Source organism: Phaseolus vulgaris, chromosome 10, assembly GCF_000499845.2.
Source record: "Phaseolus vulgaris cultivar G19833 chromosome 10, P. vulgaris v2.0, whole genome shotgun sequence".
Taxonomy (NCBI): domain Eukaryota; kingdom Viridiplantae; phylum Streptophyta; class Magnoliopsida; order Fabales; family Fabaceae; genus Phaseolus; species Phaseolus vulgaris.
Genome location: NC_023750.2, coordinates 37,367,702 through 37,386,211, shown reverse-complemented (window position 1 = coordinate 37,386,211; position 18,510 = coordinate 37,367,702). Strand labels below are relative to the sequence as shown.

The 18,510-nt window shown below is 31.0% G+C and overlaps 1 protein-coding gene across 4 annotated transcripts; it reads left to right on the top strand.

The window, feature by feature from the left end:
* Window positions 1-984: 984 nt before the first annotated feature.
* Window positions 985-7,066, top strand: LOC137818526 (protein disulfide isomerase pTAC5, chloroplastic). Of its 4 annotated transcripts, none has more exons than XM_068621999.1 (8): window positions 985-1,687; window positions 3,423-3,568; window positions 3,953-4,048; window positions 4,242-4,370; window positions 4,980-5,217; window positions 6,190-6,227; window positions 6,321-6,447; window positions 6,636-7,066. In XM_068621999.1, exons 1-7 carry the CDS (start codon window positions 1,201-1,203, stop codon window positions 6,414-6,416), a joined length of 1,230 nt encoding a protein of 409 aa, XP_068478100.1. In that variant the 5' UTR covers window positions 985-1,200; the 3' UTR covers window positions 6,417-6,447; window positions 6,636-7,066. The 4 variants fall into 4 exon arrangements, 3 of the variants coding, with proteins under 3 accessions (XP_068478100.1, XP_068478101.1, XP_068478099.1); XM_068622000.1 differs by having other exon boundaries at window positions 6,626-7,066; XR_011082084.1 differs by lacking the exon at window positions 6,636-7,066 and adding an exon at window positions 5,953-6,070 and having other exon boundaries at window positions 1,138-1,687; window positions 6,321-6,573.
* The last annotated feature ends 11,444 nt before the right edge of the window (window positions 7,067-18,510 follow it).

Sequence of the window (18,510 nt, the reverse complement as noted above, 5' to 3'; positions counted from 1 at the left end):
ACTCTAAACTTGTATATAAACATGTAAGATTTATATTGTAATAGTTAGATGTATTTGTTGGGTGTTACATGGAAGGTAGGCACAAACTGTAAATTATTTTTTATTTATTAAAATATAAAATAGTTATTTATCAAATAGTATATATCTTTGTATAATAATACAGAATATAGATAATAGAAGAAAAAAAACATCAATATTCATTTCAAATTTCTGACTAAAATTAACCTATCTGTTAAGTATATAAGAAAAGAGATAAATACTTCAATGTGAAAAATAAATTTAAAAAAAATTAATTTAAATTAACATATTTTAAAATTTAAAAACTAATTTCATGATGATGAAAATACAAATATATGATCTGATGTAAACTTTTTGAAATTTTGGGTTAAGAATGTTTTAATGCTAATCAGTCAGTGACATAATATAGATACTTTTAAGGTTATTATTTATGTTGTAGTTGCCTCGTGTTAAATAAATTAAATCAATTCAATGTCAGAAAAAGTTACTCAACATTTTGCATCCATTGTCTTCAAATATTAGATATTAAGAAGTTATTTATTATATTTTATTTAAATAAAGTTATAGTTGTATCCTATTTCTCAACTAAAATAAGTTATAAAAATATACTTTTGAACAAAATTATTTTGAAGTTTCATAATATGTTGTATTTCGTCTTTTTCAATTTTTAAATCAAATACATTTAATTAGTCAACATTAACAGTAATAATCATTATTCTTAAAATATAAAATTGTGTTTAATTATTAAAAATCAAAGTAAAAAATTACAAATTAAAATTTATAAACACAAAAACCAAAAATTACAATTAAGATTAGTTTATATAGTTAACATTTTTGAAATAAATATATACTATTACTTTTAAACATGATAAAAAGAACAATTATTTCACTGTTTTCTTAATGGAATGTTATGTATGAAAGGAAAGCTGTGAGTTTAAAACTTTAGCATTCATATTCAAATTAGTTGATTTGTATGAAATGTAGTTAGATTAGAGAAAACACGTGGTATAAATGTCTACCATAGATAGAGCTTATTGACAAAAGTAGAATGATTAATTAGTTTCCCGCCACCAGGATTTAATTTAATTTTACAAATGTGTGGTTTGGATCCTCTGATAACAGATAAGAGAATATTAGTTAGAAGAAGAATCCTTCAATGGCCTCCATCATCCAAATCCCACCATGCCAACCCTTCTCTCTGTAATTGCAACTCCAACTCCCACTTTCACACTCACTCTCAACAAAACCCTAATTTCTCTTCCCAACCCCTACTCACTCTCCTATAAATTCAACTCCCTCATCTCCCACTGCTCCCTCTCCCACCGCGAGGAAGACCGCTGGCTCCGAGAAGAGCAGCGCTGGCTCCGCGACGAACAGCGCTGGCTCCGCGAGGAGCAGCGCTGGGCTCGCGAACGTGATCAACTCCTCCGCGAGATCTCCGACCTCAAGCTCCAAATCCAGGCGATGGAGCGTCGCCTCTCCACGCGCGAATTGTCCACTCCGGCCTCCGTCTCCGACGCCGTCGCTAATGTGGCGTTGCTCTTGCAGGTGCTGAAGGACAAGAATATGGTTCTCGAGAGCGGTTCGAGTGTTCGGAAGATGGAGGATGTTATAACACACACTGAAGACACTCTCAAGAACAGAGAAGAAAAGGGAACAAGTGATCTGGGTATTGAATCTGAAGTTTTATTTCTCACACACGTGTCGCAGTACATCATTACTACTTAGAGTTCTATTACAAGTACTAATTACCTAACTATCATAATTACTTACAACACTTCCCCTTAATTCAGATTAGCAATTGATTGCACTCTTATCATCTCTCTACTCAGCTTGAATCTGTCAGCAGTCTGCTAATTAGTATTGCGGTATATGGCCAATGTGAATAGGGTGTTTAGGTGACTTGTTGTCTAGTAGCATCTGCATAGGCTCTTTTCTTCTCATCTTCATTTCGGAGGTCAAGTTCTCAAGCAACAAGGCTTGGCAAGTTCCCATTGAAGTTTCAACATTCAGCGTCACATGAAAACAGCTCCATATAACACCATGAAATAGGTGCTCGACCACACATTGTCTCTTTCATCACCACACCAGTCAGAATCACAGTAGCCAAATACTTCATTACCATGTTTTGACCACAAAGAACATGAGAAAGCATTGGATGGACGATAATCTACTTATCAACACCACTCCATACACTATGATAGGTTACTGCACAAAATTCTGAATGAGCCAACAGTTTGTTTATACAAGGTTGAATTGACTATTTGTCACTTCCTTCCATCTCTAACTTTATAGCACAATCCAACAATTGGAATGTTTTCAATATTTCAATTGCATACCTCTTTTGATGTATGAAAATTCCTTCACTAGAAGAAAAATTCCATTCCTAAAAATAAGATAGCAATCCTAGATTTCAAGTATATGTTGAATCCATGCAAGTCTTTGTAATTTTTAATATGTTGCGGTCTGATGGATGTATTGTGTGGGTTAAATGGATGAAGAAAATCGAACTAAGAAGATGAATTTGGTCGGTGAATATAGATTCAGAAGAGGGTTAAAAATTGCACCCTTACTGCCCTTAGCACTATAAATATATTTATCAGTCGTATTGTAAATTTAGCTTAGAATTGACTAAAGAAATGTTATCCAAATTTGTGTACAAATTGTCTTTTTTCCTCACTCTTTGTTAGCACTAGTTTTGTGTCTAAATTAGAATTAATTAGGAGTTGGCATCACCTATTCTAAGTCTCTATATTCACCAACCAAATTCATCTTCTCCATTTAGTTTTCTTCATTCATTTAATCCACAAAGTGTATCCATCAAACCACAAACATATCAAAAATTACAAAGAGCTACATGGATTCAACATATGATGACATCAAGATCTCTCAGTTCAAACTCCAACACAGTTCTTCTTTTAAACTTGTCTTTCTGTACTGCATTGCTGCTCGTAATTGGAGGCCATCTACATAAAGGCAAACTATCATTAGATCACTTATAGTAGCTCTCACATAAGCTTCATATTCTGTTGTACACATGCTGAAACCCAACTGGAAAAAGAAGCAATGTATTCTTTTATCCCAGGCTCGAGGGGTTTGTTTTATCCCATATAAAGCCTTTTTCAATTTATGGATCTTGTCTTCATGTTCAAAACCAATGTTCTCCACTAGTGATACATTTGAAAAGGCTAATTTTACATCAAGTTGATGTAATGACCAACCTCTAAATGTGGTTGTCGCAATCATAGTTTGATAGTTCAATTCTTGCCATGGGTGCAGACACTTCACAATAATCCAAACAGTCTTTTGCAAAATCCCCCTTTGCAACCAACCTAGCCTTGTATTTTGCAACTTCTCCAGTTGGTTTTACCTGCACACAACACTAATTGAATTATCTACAACAGAGGAGAAGCAATTTGAAGAGGAGGAGAAACGATTTGAAGAGGTCATGGAAAGGAAGAATGAGGTTGTGGTGGTTGAGGAGTCTGTGAGGGTTGAAACGAGCATTTTGAGGAAAGGTTCTGAAGGAGAAGAGGTTCGACAGATGCAGGTTGATCTTCCATTTTCCTACTCTTGATAATTCTCTTTTTTATGTTTCTAAATAATATATAGGTTCTGTTTGCATAAGTAAATAAGAGAGAAAAAAGAATTGAACATCTCTTATGATTTAAAATCAACTTATGCACTCAATTACATAAGCTGATTTGAACTTGTAAACTAAGCTTAAAGTACATAAGCTGAGTTTTTTAAGTTATAATGGAAATTTAACTCTTTTTTTTTTCCTATTTACTTATCCTACATCTGATTACTGGAAAAGTTTATCCAATCACAATTTTAGTTATCCACTTCTATGAGAGTTGATTTATTGGATTTGTGCGTGAATAATTGGTGCAATGTGAAATCTTACTCGATGTGTCGAAAACTGAAATAACAGGAAGCGTTGCTGAACTTGGGGTTTTACTCGGGCGAGGAAGACATGGAATACTCAAGCTTCTCAAGTGGAACAGAGCGTGCTGTGAAGACTTGGCAAGTTAGTTTTGTTCTGCATTATATATGATTTAATGAATCTTTGATGCAAAGAGGGGAACATTTGTCTTGGATTAATTTTCAATATAAACTGAATTTTAGTACTGTATATATGTAGTGCTTTCCATATGATATATATTGTGCTATTGCAATTTTGTTATTGCAATTTTGATGGTTGTGTGATGTTTGTTTGAAAGGCTGCATTAGGTGTCCCTGAGGATGGTATTATGACTGCTGAACTTCTTGGAAGGCTCTATTTGGAGATAAGGAAAAAGAACGCTGGCAGCACGACTCAAGATAAACAATCTACTACTGTTTTACCAAAAGTATGCTGCTTATATCAGATGCACTTCTTGTGCCTTCCTTACTGCCGACCCCGAGAATCTGCCCAAATGTTTGAGACTTTATTTCTAACATGTTTGTCCTAAGTCTAAATTCCCATCAATTATGCATGTTCCAACTAAAATTAATATCAAAATCAACAAAAAACGTAAAAGTTACTCTTATTAGCTTTACCTTGACTCATGTCTTCTCTGCCGAGATGTAAATCTAAACACACTGTTAGTCCCATCTATGTGCTTTGGGCTGAATCACGTGACTACTTGGTCTTAAACTAAACAGGATAGTTTGTGTACTGGAAATCTGAATATATATTTCTTTCTATTTGATTGAAACATAATTTTCGATCTTCTCTTCTCTCTCATTTTTCTGCATTATTTTATTATGTTCTTAGTGAAATTTTGGTTTTGATAGAGTGCATTGATGTATTCACTGCATGACAACTAGCAAGGTCAACATCTCCCAAAAGTTTAAGCTTAGGGATGGAGGCCTAGGGATTATTCTACTTCCATTTTATCTCTAAAACAACAGAGACAAAATATTTAAATTGTTAAAATACTCAAATTTGCATCATAATCCAACTGTGAATTATATAGGAAGGTGAAAATGGAGCTGCAGTTCCTTCAGTGACAGATATTTCAGAGGTTCAGCAAAATGTAGCGAAAAGTGATAAGGGAACAGAAGTCAACGATCGAAGAGTTTTTCTCCTTGGGGAGAATCGATGGGAAGAGCCATCAAGACTTGTCGCAAGTGATGGAGTTGATAGGAGCAATAACAAGAATGCAACGACAAAATGCCTTCAATGTCGTGGGGAAGGCCGCTTGATGTGTACAGGTATGTAACTTATCCCTTGTATTTCAATCAAAACTATCATTATCCTGTAGTTGGTTCATTGATCATTGTCCCGGAAGACAAATCTCATTGTAAAAGCACTTTTAATTTGATACAACCTCCAAGAAACAAAGCAGGTATTATGTATTTTCCAGAATATAATTTTCCTAAACCCTCATACTATACAAACATCAATTGTCTCATGTACCCATTTCCTTCTATATATTCCTGTTTGGAGAAATTAATTACTTAGGTGGCAGTGTCATGCTTATTTTTGCTGCTATCAATATGGTCGTCATTAGAAGGATCATTGGATTAAAACTAAACCATCACAGTATTATTTACATTTTGAAGGATAATAAGGGCTCTATCATTAGAGCACCTTTCATCTCCCCAATGATTTTTTTTTATGCCTTAGGTTCTGCCGTTTCCTTTGTTGGATAATATTTGTTTTCCTAGGTGTTTTTTTTGTCTAAATCAGATTCATTCAACAGAATTTCTTCTCGAACTTTCCAAACATTGTCTACCCACTATTTAGGTTTCGGTTCCTTTTGTCTAATTATTCAGCTTGCTGGGAAGGCTTTTTCCAAATCCGTATTCGTGCGAGTTACTTGAACACAGCCTACTGGGCACTTTGACTATTGAAAATTGTCTCTACTCTACTTGAGAAAAATATTCCATAATTTCCACAGTCTCAGACTTGGAACTAATATGGTCATTGCTATCATATGAATTTAGGAATTACTATTATGATAGCAGTAATCATGATAGCAGGCATGGCCCAATGGAGCAGTCAGAGTCAGAGTTGGAGTGGTTTAATCTCTCATTCACGTCTCTCGTAATGACCATTCTAAAGGCAACCATGATATTCATCTCTGATATATTGATGTTGACCTTATGATACTGGTTTCATAAATGCATTATTTATGATCAACTGTGGAACTCTACAGTCAACTTCTATTTCTTTTATTGCAGAGTGTGATGGATCTGGCGAACCAAATATTGAACCTCAAGTAAGAAATACACAAGCATTTTAACAAAATTTACTTTTATGACTGTTTACCCTGCACATGATCTTGAACTTATCAATGAATTCTTTAACGCAGTTTTTGGAATGGGTGGAGGAGGGCACAAAATGCCCATACTGTAACGGTCTAGGGCATACTATATGTGATTTATGTGGAGGGAAAACTATGGTTTAGGAATGACATACATTTCTTCACCGTTACACAGGTATATATATTCATCAATTTCCAATGCACAAATTTTGCTTACCTATAAATCTTGTGTATTTTTTGTTTTTTTTGTTCCTGACTGAACTGATGAAGATACGTAGTCCAAAACAAATCTTATTGTGAACGTTTGTACAACTGTTAAAACCGAACTGATAAATATGAAGTTGATATTATAGAGATTTTCAGGGCTTTGGAGCTTTCAGAACTGCGTGAAACTCTATAGAAAAGCCCCGCAAATTGCAACATAGATTGAACGGAAACAGGTGCTTTTAAACTAAAAAAATGAATGAGGTCATATCCAAACTACGTCCATCTCAAATTTTATCTGTTAAATGTGGTTTCCGAGAATCTTTCGAATGACCTCGAAATAAAGGCGGTGTTGGTACTAAACCTTCATGACTTTGTTTGAGCGACTTGAAATTGCGGAGCTTTTTTTTTATGATCGTTAATAAAATTGTCGGGAATTAAAACATGGTTAGCAACGAATAGCCGTAATGTAATGTGGTTAACAGTAATTATTGTCCAAGTGACGAACTATTTATTTATTTTACTCATTCAGTTAATGATAACATTTCCAATTGTGCATCAAAGAGCAACAATTGGTGGTGGTTTTGTTTGATTGGTCGACAATGCTATTTCTTAATGAAGTTTTGAACATACTATTATTGTCTGAACTATTCTAAAAAAATACATACAAGAATATCAATACTTTTGGTAAATTGTGTAGGATACTCATAATTTATTTAATTTTTATTAATGGGAAATTAAAGTCAGAAAAGAAGAAAAGAAGAAAAAAAGAAACATCAGAACTACCCAAGAAAACATATTCCTATAGCATGAGCTAGAAGGTCCTGAGAGATTACTGAAGAATCAACTTGTGCCGAGCAATTGAAGTTGATAGCCATCTGATAAGGATGGGTAGGAGGAACATGCTCTTTAATTACATAAATTCAATTCAGATATTGGAAATTGAATTGAAGCCAGTCCTGAGTTAGGCATCGAACTGAGAAGAATACCGTATGTAATAAAATCAGTAATGCTTTCCTTAGCTGAAAATTGATGTTATTTTAATTATATTTATCCTCCTGGAAACCAAAATCATTGTCACTCACATCATAAAGAATCATTTCATTGGTATAATAGACTTCCATCTAGTCTGTTCTTAGAATTCTTTATGAATAGGTATAGTCTACCTATGTATCGTTTTTGTTAACATGTAAGTTTTGGTCTAGTCCCCCCATATTTTTGTATTTTTTTTTTTTTTTTTTTTCAATAATACTTTTTTCATGTGATAACAGATGATTGTTGTTACTTGAGGTGTCAGCCTAGTTGAGATGTCAAGTTGCATAATGATGCCTAACATGAAAACTTTTATAAAAAAAAAAAACCAAAATCATTGTCACCCACATCATATTTAACATTATTGTTGACAATCATTTAAAAAGACATTTTAGAATCTGGAATTTGAGTGATGAAATAAATTTATAATGTTTGCGTTGTTTAAACTAATGGGCTATATAAATTACAAGTTGCAATAGAACTCTGCTTATTTCTAAAATATTACCCTCAGGCCTTGACCGCCATTATTACAGCTTCTCTGGGAGAGGGTTGGGTAAGGAGTTGTGTGAAAAAGTTACCTATACAAAAATTTTATGTTCTCTTACATGTTGTCCATCAGCAAGCACAATGAAACACAGAATTGCTAAAACATCTTGCTTTTGTTGCAATCTTTCTCACACCTGTTTCATTATGATGAGAGAATCCGCCAATAAGAGGAGACAAGTGGATTCTGTCCATGATATTGATTTTAGGGGCCTTCCAACATCATCATCATTATCATGTCCATATAGTTTTTTATCCACACAATTTTGTCCTGTACTAGTGGTAGGTTCATAGGTACTATCAGTTGTACGCATAGCCACTGTCCTTTTTCTGCCATTTATTTTATCTTCAGTTTCTTTGAGTCCTGCATTTTCCAACTCCCTCACCTTATCTTGGTCATTCGGCATAAGGATAGAGAAAGATTCTTTTATTTTATGATTTGTTTGGATTAGGAATGAGTATGAGAGAACAGATTTAAGGAAAAAATTCGAAGAAAATGAGGTTTTTTTGGATTAAAATAAGTAGGGAAGAAAGTGCGAAAAAGTTTATGAAGGATAAGATATGTGTGATTGAAATTATATTTTTTAATTGATAAAATTATAAATTTACAAATTTATTTTTATATTTAAAAATTATTAAAAAATTAATTTTTATAATTTTATTTTAAATAAAAATAAAAAAAATTAAATTTAAAATAGAGACAAACATAAATTATATAGATATATATGTACACACGGTACTTCCGCAGTTCTGTGTCTTAACAAAAAAAGTTTTGAACCAACCAACATTTTTTGTTTTTTGTGATTTTTTTTTAGTATCTTGTTTTTGGTTTATGGTTTTTGGTTTTGGCAAGTAAATATCTTTTTTTCCTTGAAAAACAATAGAGGCCTTTTAAAGATCTTATTAAAAATAAAATGATAATATTTTATACATACCAATCCAAATTGTTCCACCGGCAACAAGAAAGTAGAGTTCATTAAATAATGAAAATTTGTACCTGTAAATATAAATTATAAATACATTAATGTATCTTCTCCTGGAACAATAGAAGCCACAATAAGATAGAGGACAGCTTCACAAATCAAGGTAGATGAAGACACAAGAACATACACGATGAATCAGTTTTGACTTTAAAACAGAAATAACACTATTTTACTAAATGACAGTGATTGAAAACCTCTGACTTAAGGTCCCATAAACCCAACCTTTGAACAAAGAAAACTTATTACTATAATGAAACATAATTTGGATGTGTCAAACAGATAGCATTTCTGGAACAAATGGAAGTTATTATGAATATCGGACAACTATCTATACAAACCTAACTTATGACGACAATGCACAATATTATTATGACAAAAAAAATGATCTATAGAGAATGATCACAATCATAATGTTAGGATAGGACTAGCTTTGAATTGTTCTTTTCTTTCTGAAATCAAATCAAAGACCACCAGAAAAAAGTATGTCACCACAACATTAAGTTGTGATCCCATACTACAGCTCACTACAAATTTCAATCTGCTAAAAAAATTTCTTACTTTTTTCTGTCTCATCGTATCAACATTGGACAAGCTGGGGAATGAACTCTCAAAAACAGTAGTAGTCTAAGGAAGGACATCTTTCTAGTTCATATCATGCAATTGTTAATAAAGACAAGCTAGAGCACCTTTAGTAAGAAAATAAGAGGATTGATTGTTCTGAATTTTTTTGTCCTTTATTTTGCTATAAATTTTATTCCTTTTTTTCAATAATTTTTTCATTTTCATTAAGATGATTTAATGTTCGTCACACTTGTCTCATTGATGAAGCAATAGAAAAAACTTGTTGCATGATAATTTGAAGAGTTATACTTATTCGCATTTGGTGGCATGGAGTTCTATGATTGCTTCAGTTTCTTAGGCTGCGACAGGGACATGCAGAGAAGGTTATAACTTTGTATGGAATTAGTTCCTTGTAAACAAAATACAGAGGTGGTCAAACCACAACGTTGGTGGTCTAGAATTTTACTTGCATAGATTTTGCATGCTTGTTCATCATTTTACTCCACATGTTTCCAAAGTTGAATCTGTTTCTTTATTTTTTTTTTCTTTTGTAAAAGAGTTGTATTCAATTAATGCGTCTAAGGTAGAATTCCAAATTAAAAGGATTTCTAGATGCCTCCTTTATTGTACAAAAGAGGGATGATTAATGGGAAATAGGGAAAGTGAGTATAAAGGATTATAAGAAAAGAAAAATTAAAAAAATTTCATGCTAAAGAAATATATATATATATATATATTAATTTAATTTAATAAAAGATAACTAATAAAAACTGGATTAATCTCCATCTTAACTACTTAACATTTTCTGAAATCGACGAGGAACATATTTAGTAACATTGAATGTTTAGTTCTGAAATTTATAGTTTCAAAAATAAGTTGTACGAGAACATCAACAACTTAGATCACCAATTTGATATTGTGAAAGATGTAAATAACTTTAATTTCTTTTTTCAGAACTTTATCACATACGAGATGGAAGTATAATTCAAAATGTTTCTGTTCATCAGTGCACTAATTGCTTAGTTGTTAATAGGAAAACTCTAAGATTATTACATTATATTTTAGGAATAGAGAATGACTGTTCATAACTCACTTATAAGTAACTGGAGACATATAATATTTATTATTATTTTGTAATATTTTGTATTCAAGATATAGATAATAGTATATATCTTGTATAATATTATAGATAATAGAAAAAAAAACATCAATATTCATTTGAAATTTCTGACTAAAATTAACCTATCTGTTAAGTATATAAGAAAAGAGGATAAATACTTCAGTGAGAGAAATAAATTAAAAAAAATAATTAACATATTTTAAAATTTAAAAACTAATTTCTTGATGATGAAAATACAAATCTAATTATCTGATGTAAACTTTTTGAAGTTTTGGGTTAAGAATGTTTTAACGGAAATCAGTGACATAACATAGATACGTTTAACGTTATTATTTATGTTGTAGTTGCCTCGTGTTAAATAAATTATGATGGGAGACAACCAGAATCAGATGACATCAATTCAATGGCAACTATCTTACTTTGTAGGTGACGTTGCTCTCCTTCATTCAATCACCATCCTATTATTACATAAATTCTATATATAAAAAAACACTTTTCTTTTTAGAGTGTTCACATTAGTGCATGTATTTGAAAAAGTTACTCAACATTGCATCCATTGTCTTCAAATCTTAGGTATTAAGAAGTTATTTATTACATTTTACTTCAATAAAGTTATAGTTGTATTTTACTTCTTAACGAAGATAAGTTATAAAAATACATTTTTGAACAAAATTGTTTTAAAGTTTCATAATATGTAATATGTTGTATTTGATCTTTTTCAATTTTTAAATCAAATACAATTAATTAGTCATCATTAACAGTATTAATCATTATTCTTAAACAAAAAATTAAGCTTGATTATTAAAAATTAAAAGTAAAGTAAAAAAATACAAATTAAAATAGAGTTTATAAACACGAAAACCAAAAATTACAATTAAGATAAATTTATATGATTAGCATTTTTGAAATAAATATATACTATTACTTTTAAAGATGACACAAAGAATAATTATTTAACTGTTTTTTTTATTAAAGGGAGTTTTGAACCATTATAAAATATTTGAAATATTTGAAAGATGAAGATGAAATTGATTTTGTTCACATGTAACTTTCTCAATTAAATGATGACTTTAAAAATAAGTCAACAAAGTTACTTTTGTTCTCCAAGTCAATTAACATGACTATGAATAAAATTAATTATATAAAAGTTACTTTTTGATAACATCTGCATTAACAAAAAAAAGTTACAGAAACATCTCTTAATAATATAATAATCAACAATAAGATTACTAATCAAACTATGTTTCTTGATTAGATGATTCCAGAATCTAAGATGATTTGTTTACAATTAATTAAATATTGTCAACCTATGTACTGCATGAGGCCTTTATCACGAGTCTTGCGTCAACGTTTCTTTTAGGATTTGACTTGTTTGAAAGAAAGTAACTTTATATACTATTATGAATACCAGTACTATTTATTGTTGGATTTAAATATATTATGATTTGTTATATTATATATAAAAGATATCAAACAACAAAATTATATAAGACATGCATCTTCTTCTATCATTTATATAACATGACTTATATATATATATGTTTGGATTCCTTTACATGAAGTTTTCAAAGATAAATTGTATTCTTATAAACATATGATAACTCTATGGTATATTGTTTATGAATGTAATTTTTGGATCTTTGATCAAAGTATTATTTTTATCAATACTTTCCAATTTTATCAGTTAAAAATTTTATTAACAAACAAAAATATATTAAATATAAATTTTTGATATATATTTTTTATAAAAAAACTATTTTTTAATATAATTTTTGGTGTGATATAATATTATATTAACATTTAATGTGTTGATAATATAAAGATACATATGATCTATCACATTATCAGAATAAATTTATAATATTTGATATTGTTTTATAAAACACTTTTAATTGTTTAAAGTGAAAAAGATTCGAACTAAAACAAATCTAGAATTTGATTTTCTCTGAGTTGAGAAGGGTAAGCAAGGCAAGTATCTAGATTCATCTGCATGTGCAATGTAAAGTTACACATTGATAAAATTTTAAAGTGGTAAATAATAACATCTTTTCAACACATGAAAACGAAAACAAACACAATTTGTGACTTGTGGAGCGTGCACAACATTTCTCAAATTTAATATACATGGTATTTGATTAAAATTTTCCTCACAAGACAATAAAAGTATTATTTGTTTCCTTTGGTGAGTTTTAACCTGATTTTGTTTAAAAACTACCAAAACAAACAAACACTAGACTATATAAATATATATAAGTTTTTATTTATTGATAGAATAAAAATCTTTACATTAATAATACATGAAATGAGTCATCCAAATCCGCAAACAGCTCCTTCTGACCCACACATATGATTCGTGCAAATGGTATCAATAATCATTATCATGAACTCTACCCAATTATCAGTCCCTATCCTTGATGGAAAAAACTATAATCGATGGTGTGTGCAAATGAGAGTTTTGTTTGATTATCATGAGTTATGGGATGTCGTTGAGAGTGGAGTGTCTGCATTAGTTGCTAATGCAACTGAGGCGCAACGTGATCAGAAAAAGAATGGCAATAAGGCTTTGTATGTCATCCATCAAGGGATGAATGATGAGACGTTTGAGCAGATAGAAGGAGCAACAACTGCCAGTGAGGCTTTGACAATTTTGTCAACCAATTACAAAGGTGATGACAAGATCAAGAGGGTGCGTCTTCACATCCTAAGACGCCAATATGAATTGCTGCAGATGGAAACCACAAAAACTATTGATGTCTATATAAATAAAGTTCTTGCCTTGACAAATCAGATCAAGACCAATGGTGAAACACATTCAGAGCAGGCAAAGGTGGAAAAGATTTTGAGATCTTTAACTCCCAGATTTCAACATGTTGTTGCTGCAATTGAAGAGGCCAATGACATTTCAAAAATGACAGTAAGGTTATTGTCTGGTTCTCTACGAGTGCATGAGCAACGGATGAATGACAATAAGATTGAAAAACCAATTGAACAGGCTTTACAAGCACAAACCTCAATTGGTAGCTCCTATCATAAACATGGTAGCTATTTCAGCAAAGGTCGTGGTGGCCCAGAATCATGAAGGCGCTTGGCGCGGGGAACGTGGTCGTGGAGGACGATGAGGCATTTATAATAAATCAAATGTTGAGTGTTATAATTGCCATAAACGTGGTCATTTTGCAAATGAGTGCAGATCAAAAGGTGATAATCATGCTGCCAATTGTGTTCAAGAAGACAGTAATCACGTACAAGATGAAGAGGATCATACAGTACTAATGACAGCCACATCAAATGAAACCCCAAACAATCAGACTTGGTATTTGGATATAGGTTGCACGAATCATATGTGTGGTCAGAAGGAACTGTTTGCGGATTTGGACACAAAAGTGAAATTCGGTGATGGCAGGTTCGTTCCGGTAACTGGAAAAGGGCGAATTCTTATCACATTGAAGAATGGTGATCACAGGTACATCTATGATGTTTTCTATGTACCTGATATGAAAAGTAATCTGTTGAGTATGGGACAGCTGACCGAAAAGGGTTATGTGATGTACATAGTTGAAAATAAATTCTCACTTTTTGATAAAAAAGGTAATTTGATTCTTAAAACTTTTTTTTATCAAAAAACCGTATGTTTCCAGTAGATATTCATATGGGTGATTTCAAGTGCTTGAATGCAATAGTGAATAATGAATCGTGGTTATGACATTTACGCTTTGGGCACTTAAATTTTCAGAGTTTGGAAAATCTTTCCAAAAGAAATTTAGTGAATGGTTTACCCCATATTCATCACCCTGATCAATTGTGTGAGACTTGCATTTTTTGAAAGAATCACATAATACCATTTGTTAAGGAGCCTTGGCGTGCAAAATTTTCCTTGGAGCTTGTTCATACAAATGTTTGTGACCCGATGAACATATCATCAGTTGGAGGTAATAAATATTTTTTAACCTTTATTGATGATTTTTCAAGGAAAACCTGGATTTATGTATTGAAAAGCAAGGATGAGGTATTTCATTGCTTTAAAATATTTAAAGCATTTGTTGAAAGAGAGAGTTACAGACAAATTAAGATGGTGCGTAGTGATGGAGGAGGTGAGTACAAGTCTAATGAATTCAAGAGGCAGTGTGAAGAACTTGGGTTGCAACATAACATAACTTGCCCCTACACACCACAACACAACGAAGTTGCTGAGAGAAAGAATAGAACAGTACATGACGATGAGCATACTTAAAGCGAAAGGTGTGCCAAATTATTTTTGGGCTGAGGCCGTAACATGTGCGGTATATTTGATAAACAGATCAGCCATTCGGAGTGTTCCTAACTCAACTCCGATTGAGGCATGTAGTGGATTCAAACCCAATGTGCAACACTTGAAGGTATTTGGGTCAAGTACTTATGCTCATGTTCCCAAGGCAGCAAGATCGAAGTTGGATGATAAGGCAGTGAAGACCATTTTCATTGGATATAAGCATGGGGGATACAAACTGTACAATCCAATGACAAAGAAGGTGATTATCAGTTGTGATGTTACATTTGCCGAAGATGAGGAATGGCAATGGAATGCAGCAGCTGAAATGGATTCGAAAAAATGATATATTTACATTTTGAACGATGATGCGGAAGATTGAGTCACTCTTGAAGTACCTGCAGTTCAACCTGAAGTTGTAATTCAACCTGAAGTTGCAACTCCAATTGCAACTATGATGGAGTGACCAAGAAGGCAACAACGACAACCTGCACATCTTCAAGATTGCGAAGTAAATCTTGATGATGAAGTTGATGACAATGGAGATTTGGTTCACTTTGCTTTTCTTGCAGAATCAGAACCTGTGAGACTTGTCGATGCCATTCAACACCCCAAATGGCATAAGGCTATGAATGAAGAATGGATGGCGATTGAAAAAAACAATATAATGACTCAAATTGGCAAGGTTGTTCCAAATCAGAATTAAGGGAGGATGTTGGTTATTAATTCAGATTTTATTATTATTAATTCTGATTTTATTATCCTTAAACTATTTTACCGTTATATTACATTAATGGTCAGTTTACAGGGCCTATTAGTATTCCTATTTTATAGCTTCCAGTAATTGTAATTTTATTATTATATATATGATTGAGTAAATCAAAATGAATAATATTAGTTCAGCAGTTTTGCAATCTTGTGCAATTACCTTCAATCAGTTTCTACAACCTTTTACCTTCTCTTATTTCCTTCAATTAGTTCCTATAAATAATACATGAAAATACACTTTTTGAGAATTAAATGAAAATGATATATATATATATATAATTAAATATTTTATCTCATCTTACTCTCTCTCTCTTTCTACATATATATATATATATATATATATATATTAATGTTCTGATACATCCAATAGTCTTACATTGTTTAGGAGTTGAGATTAAAGACAGTTTAAATACATACTCCTCCATTAATTCTTCGAGACATTTTAAGGGCAAAACCGTAATGGAGCTTCGAGCTCCAAAACAGATAATACCGCAGATGCAATTATTGACTATAGCAATGCTAACTCAACGGACTTGAGGTCGAAACAATGACTCCTTATGTGGGATCGAAACGAGGTTCCAAAGATGAACCATTGTTCCCTTAGTCCTCGACTGGGAGGCTTGTTCTAATACATCCAATAGTCTCACATCACCTAAGAATCGAGGCTAAGAACAATTTAAATACACTTTCCTCCCTTAAACTTCTGAGACGCATTTTAAGGACAAAATTGTGACGGAGCTCCAGCTCCAAAGCGAACAATATCTTGGATGCAGTGATTGACCTTAGTAATGGTATCTCAATGACCTGAGGTATTAATGACATATGTGGGGATGCTATGATGTTATATCAATGGATTTCAGGTCGAAACATTGACATCGTTGATGGGAATCTAAATGAGGTTGCAAAGACACATTGACGTCGTCTGTGGGAATGAAGAATGAAATTGTTCCCTTCGCCATCGAGTGGGGGCTTGTTCCGGTACCCAATAGTCCTACCTTGCTTAGGAGTTAAGACCAAGGATAATTTAAATACATCTTCCTCCTTATACCCTCTAAAGTTCCTTTTAAGAACAAACCCAATACCTCAAATACCATGATTGAACCTTAACAATGTTATCTCAACATACTTGTGATCGAAACAAATAGTTTTCTCTACGGTCCCTTTTTCTTTTTAAAATATATAACATTAGATATGTAAATGTTGTAATTTAAAATTAATAATTAGTATTTTTATATACTTATTAAACAATACATTTACTATAAGAAAATATAAACTGTTGATCAAAAGCCTACTAAGCCTACTTTCACAACTCTAAATAGTGTTGATTAACCTGAGACCACTTCATCATTAATTTTAAATCTTGGATCAATGTTAGAGGGATTTTCAGGATCATGGTGCTATTCTCTTCTACTACATCTACTGTTGTTAAGAATATACAGGTAGATATGAACAACAATACATAAAAAGATGTTTTGATGGCTGTGTTATTCCAATGAGGAACGGCTATAGTGGTATGATAACTTATCTATGGTCTCTGATATTTGCTTAGTACACAACTGCAAATGTTTTATTGTCGTATGTAAGATGTTTATTTTAATGTCATAAAAAAAATTATATAAGAATTAGAGCATCTCTTAAATACTTTATTTTAATTAATTTTTTATTACTAAAAAAAACAAAAATTATTAAATATATTTTTAAATTATGAAAATTATTTTCATTTGAAATATTAGATTTTGACTTATATAAATTTTGTGAAAAAAAAATCACCCATTATCCTTCTTTGATAGGATGGAGAGAAAATTAATTATATACATTTTATGTGAAGAGAGAGAAGGCAATTTAAATAATAGTGAAATTGACTATACTATTTCTAATATATTTTTATTTATTTATTGTTTAATTTTATGAAACTAATGGAATTACGTGATTTATAATATTCTTTATTTTCATTTCTTACTTATCTATATTTCCAAACAAACAAGTAAATATATATTCATTGTCTCATATAACATCACAAATATGAACAGTGAATACTTTGAAATATTAAAATCTGAGATAATTGATCTCTCCTATATCAGGTTTTCTTTACTATAATTTCATTAACATATATTTTTATAGATAACTACAAATGAATTAAATAGACAACTTGTGAATGGATTTAACAAATAAGTATGCATTAAAAAAAAATTGTGACATAGAAATTAATTTTAGAGATTAAACTAATTAGTTACTATATTAATTAAATTAGATATTATTTTAGAAATTAAAATATGATTAATAGTTAAAATATTTTCTATTATAAAAACTTTATAAAGTAGTTTATAAAATTGGTATTTAACCATTATTAATCTTTTAAAGATTAATTTAAAATTAAAACATTAATAGTAAAAATGTAGGTAATTAATTTAGATATCAATATAAAAACTATTTTATAATAAATTTTTATTAATAATAGAAATCACTTTAGATACCAATAATTTTTTAGTGTATAAAATATTATCTAATTTAGTTAATATAATGAATAATTATTTTTTATCTTTTAATTTTGTTGTTATTTAATAATTTTTTTACGATGAAAAAGTCAAATCTCCTACAAAATGTTTAAGAAGTGACTTACACTATCTTCAATTAAATAGTTTAATCAATTATTTTTGAAATTTGAGTTTATTTTAACAACTTTTTTTTATTAAAGTTGTTGACTAGTAATATTGTAGCTACTTTATAGAAATATATATTAGAAGATCTATTTATTTGATTTTACGAATCTATGCACACAAT

Excerpts from the sequence above, each read along its gene's own strand:
- LOC137818526 (XM_068621999.1), top strand. The coding sequence starts at position 1,201 with ATGCCAACCCTTCTCTCTGTAATTGCAACTCCAACTCCCACTTTCACA. Across the intron at positions 3,569-3,952 it reads AAGAGGTTCGACAGATGCAG|GAAGCGTTGCTGAACTTGGG; the intron begins GTTGATCTTCCA and ends CTGAAATAACAG. Across the intron at positions 6,228-6,320 it reads AACCAAATATTGAACCTCAA|TTTTTGGAATGGGTGGAGGA; the intron begins GTAAGAAATACA and ends TCTTTAACGCAG.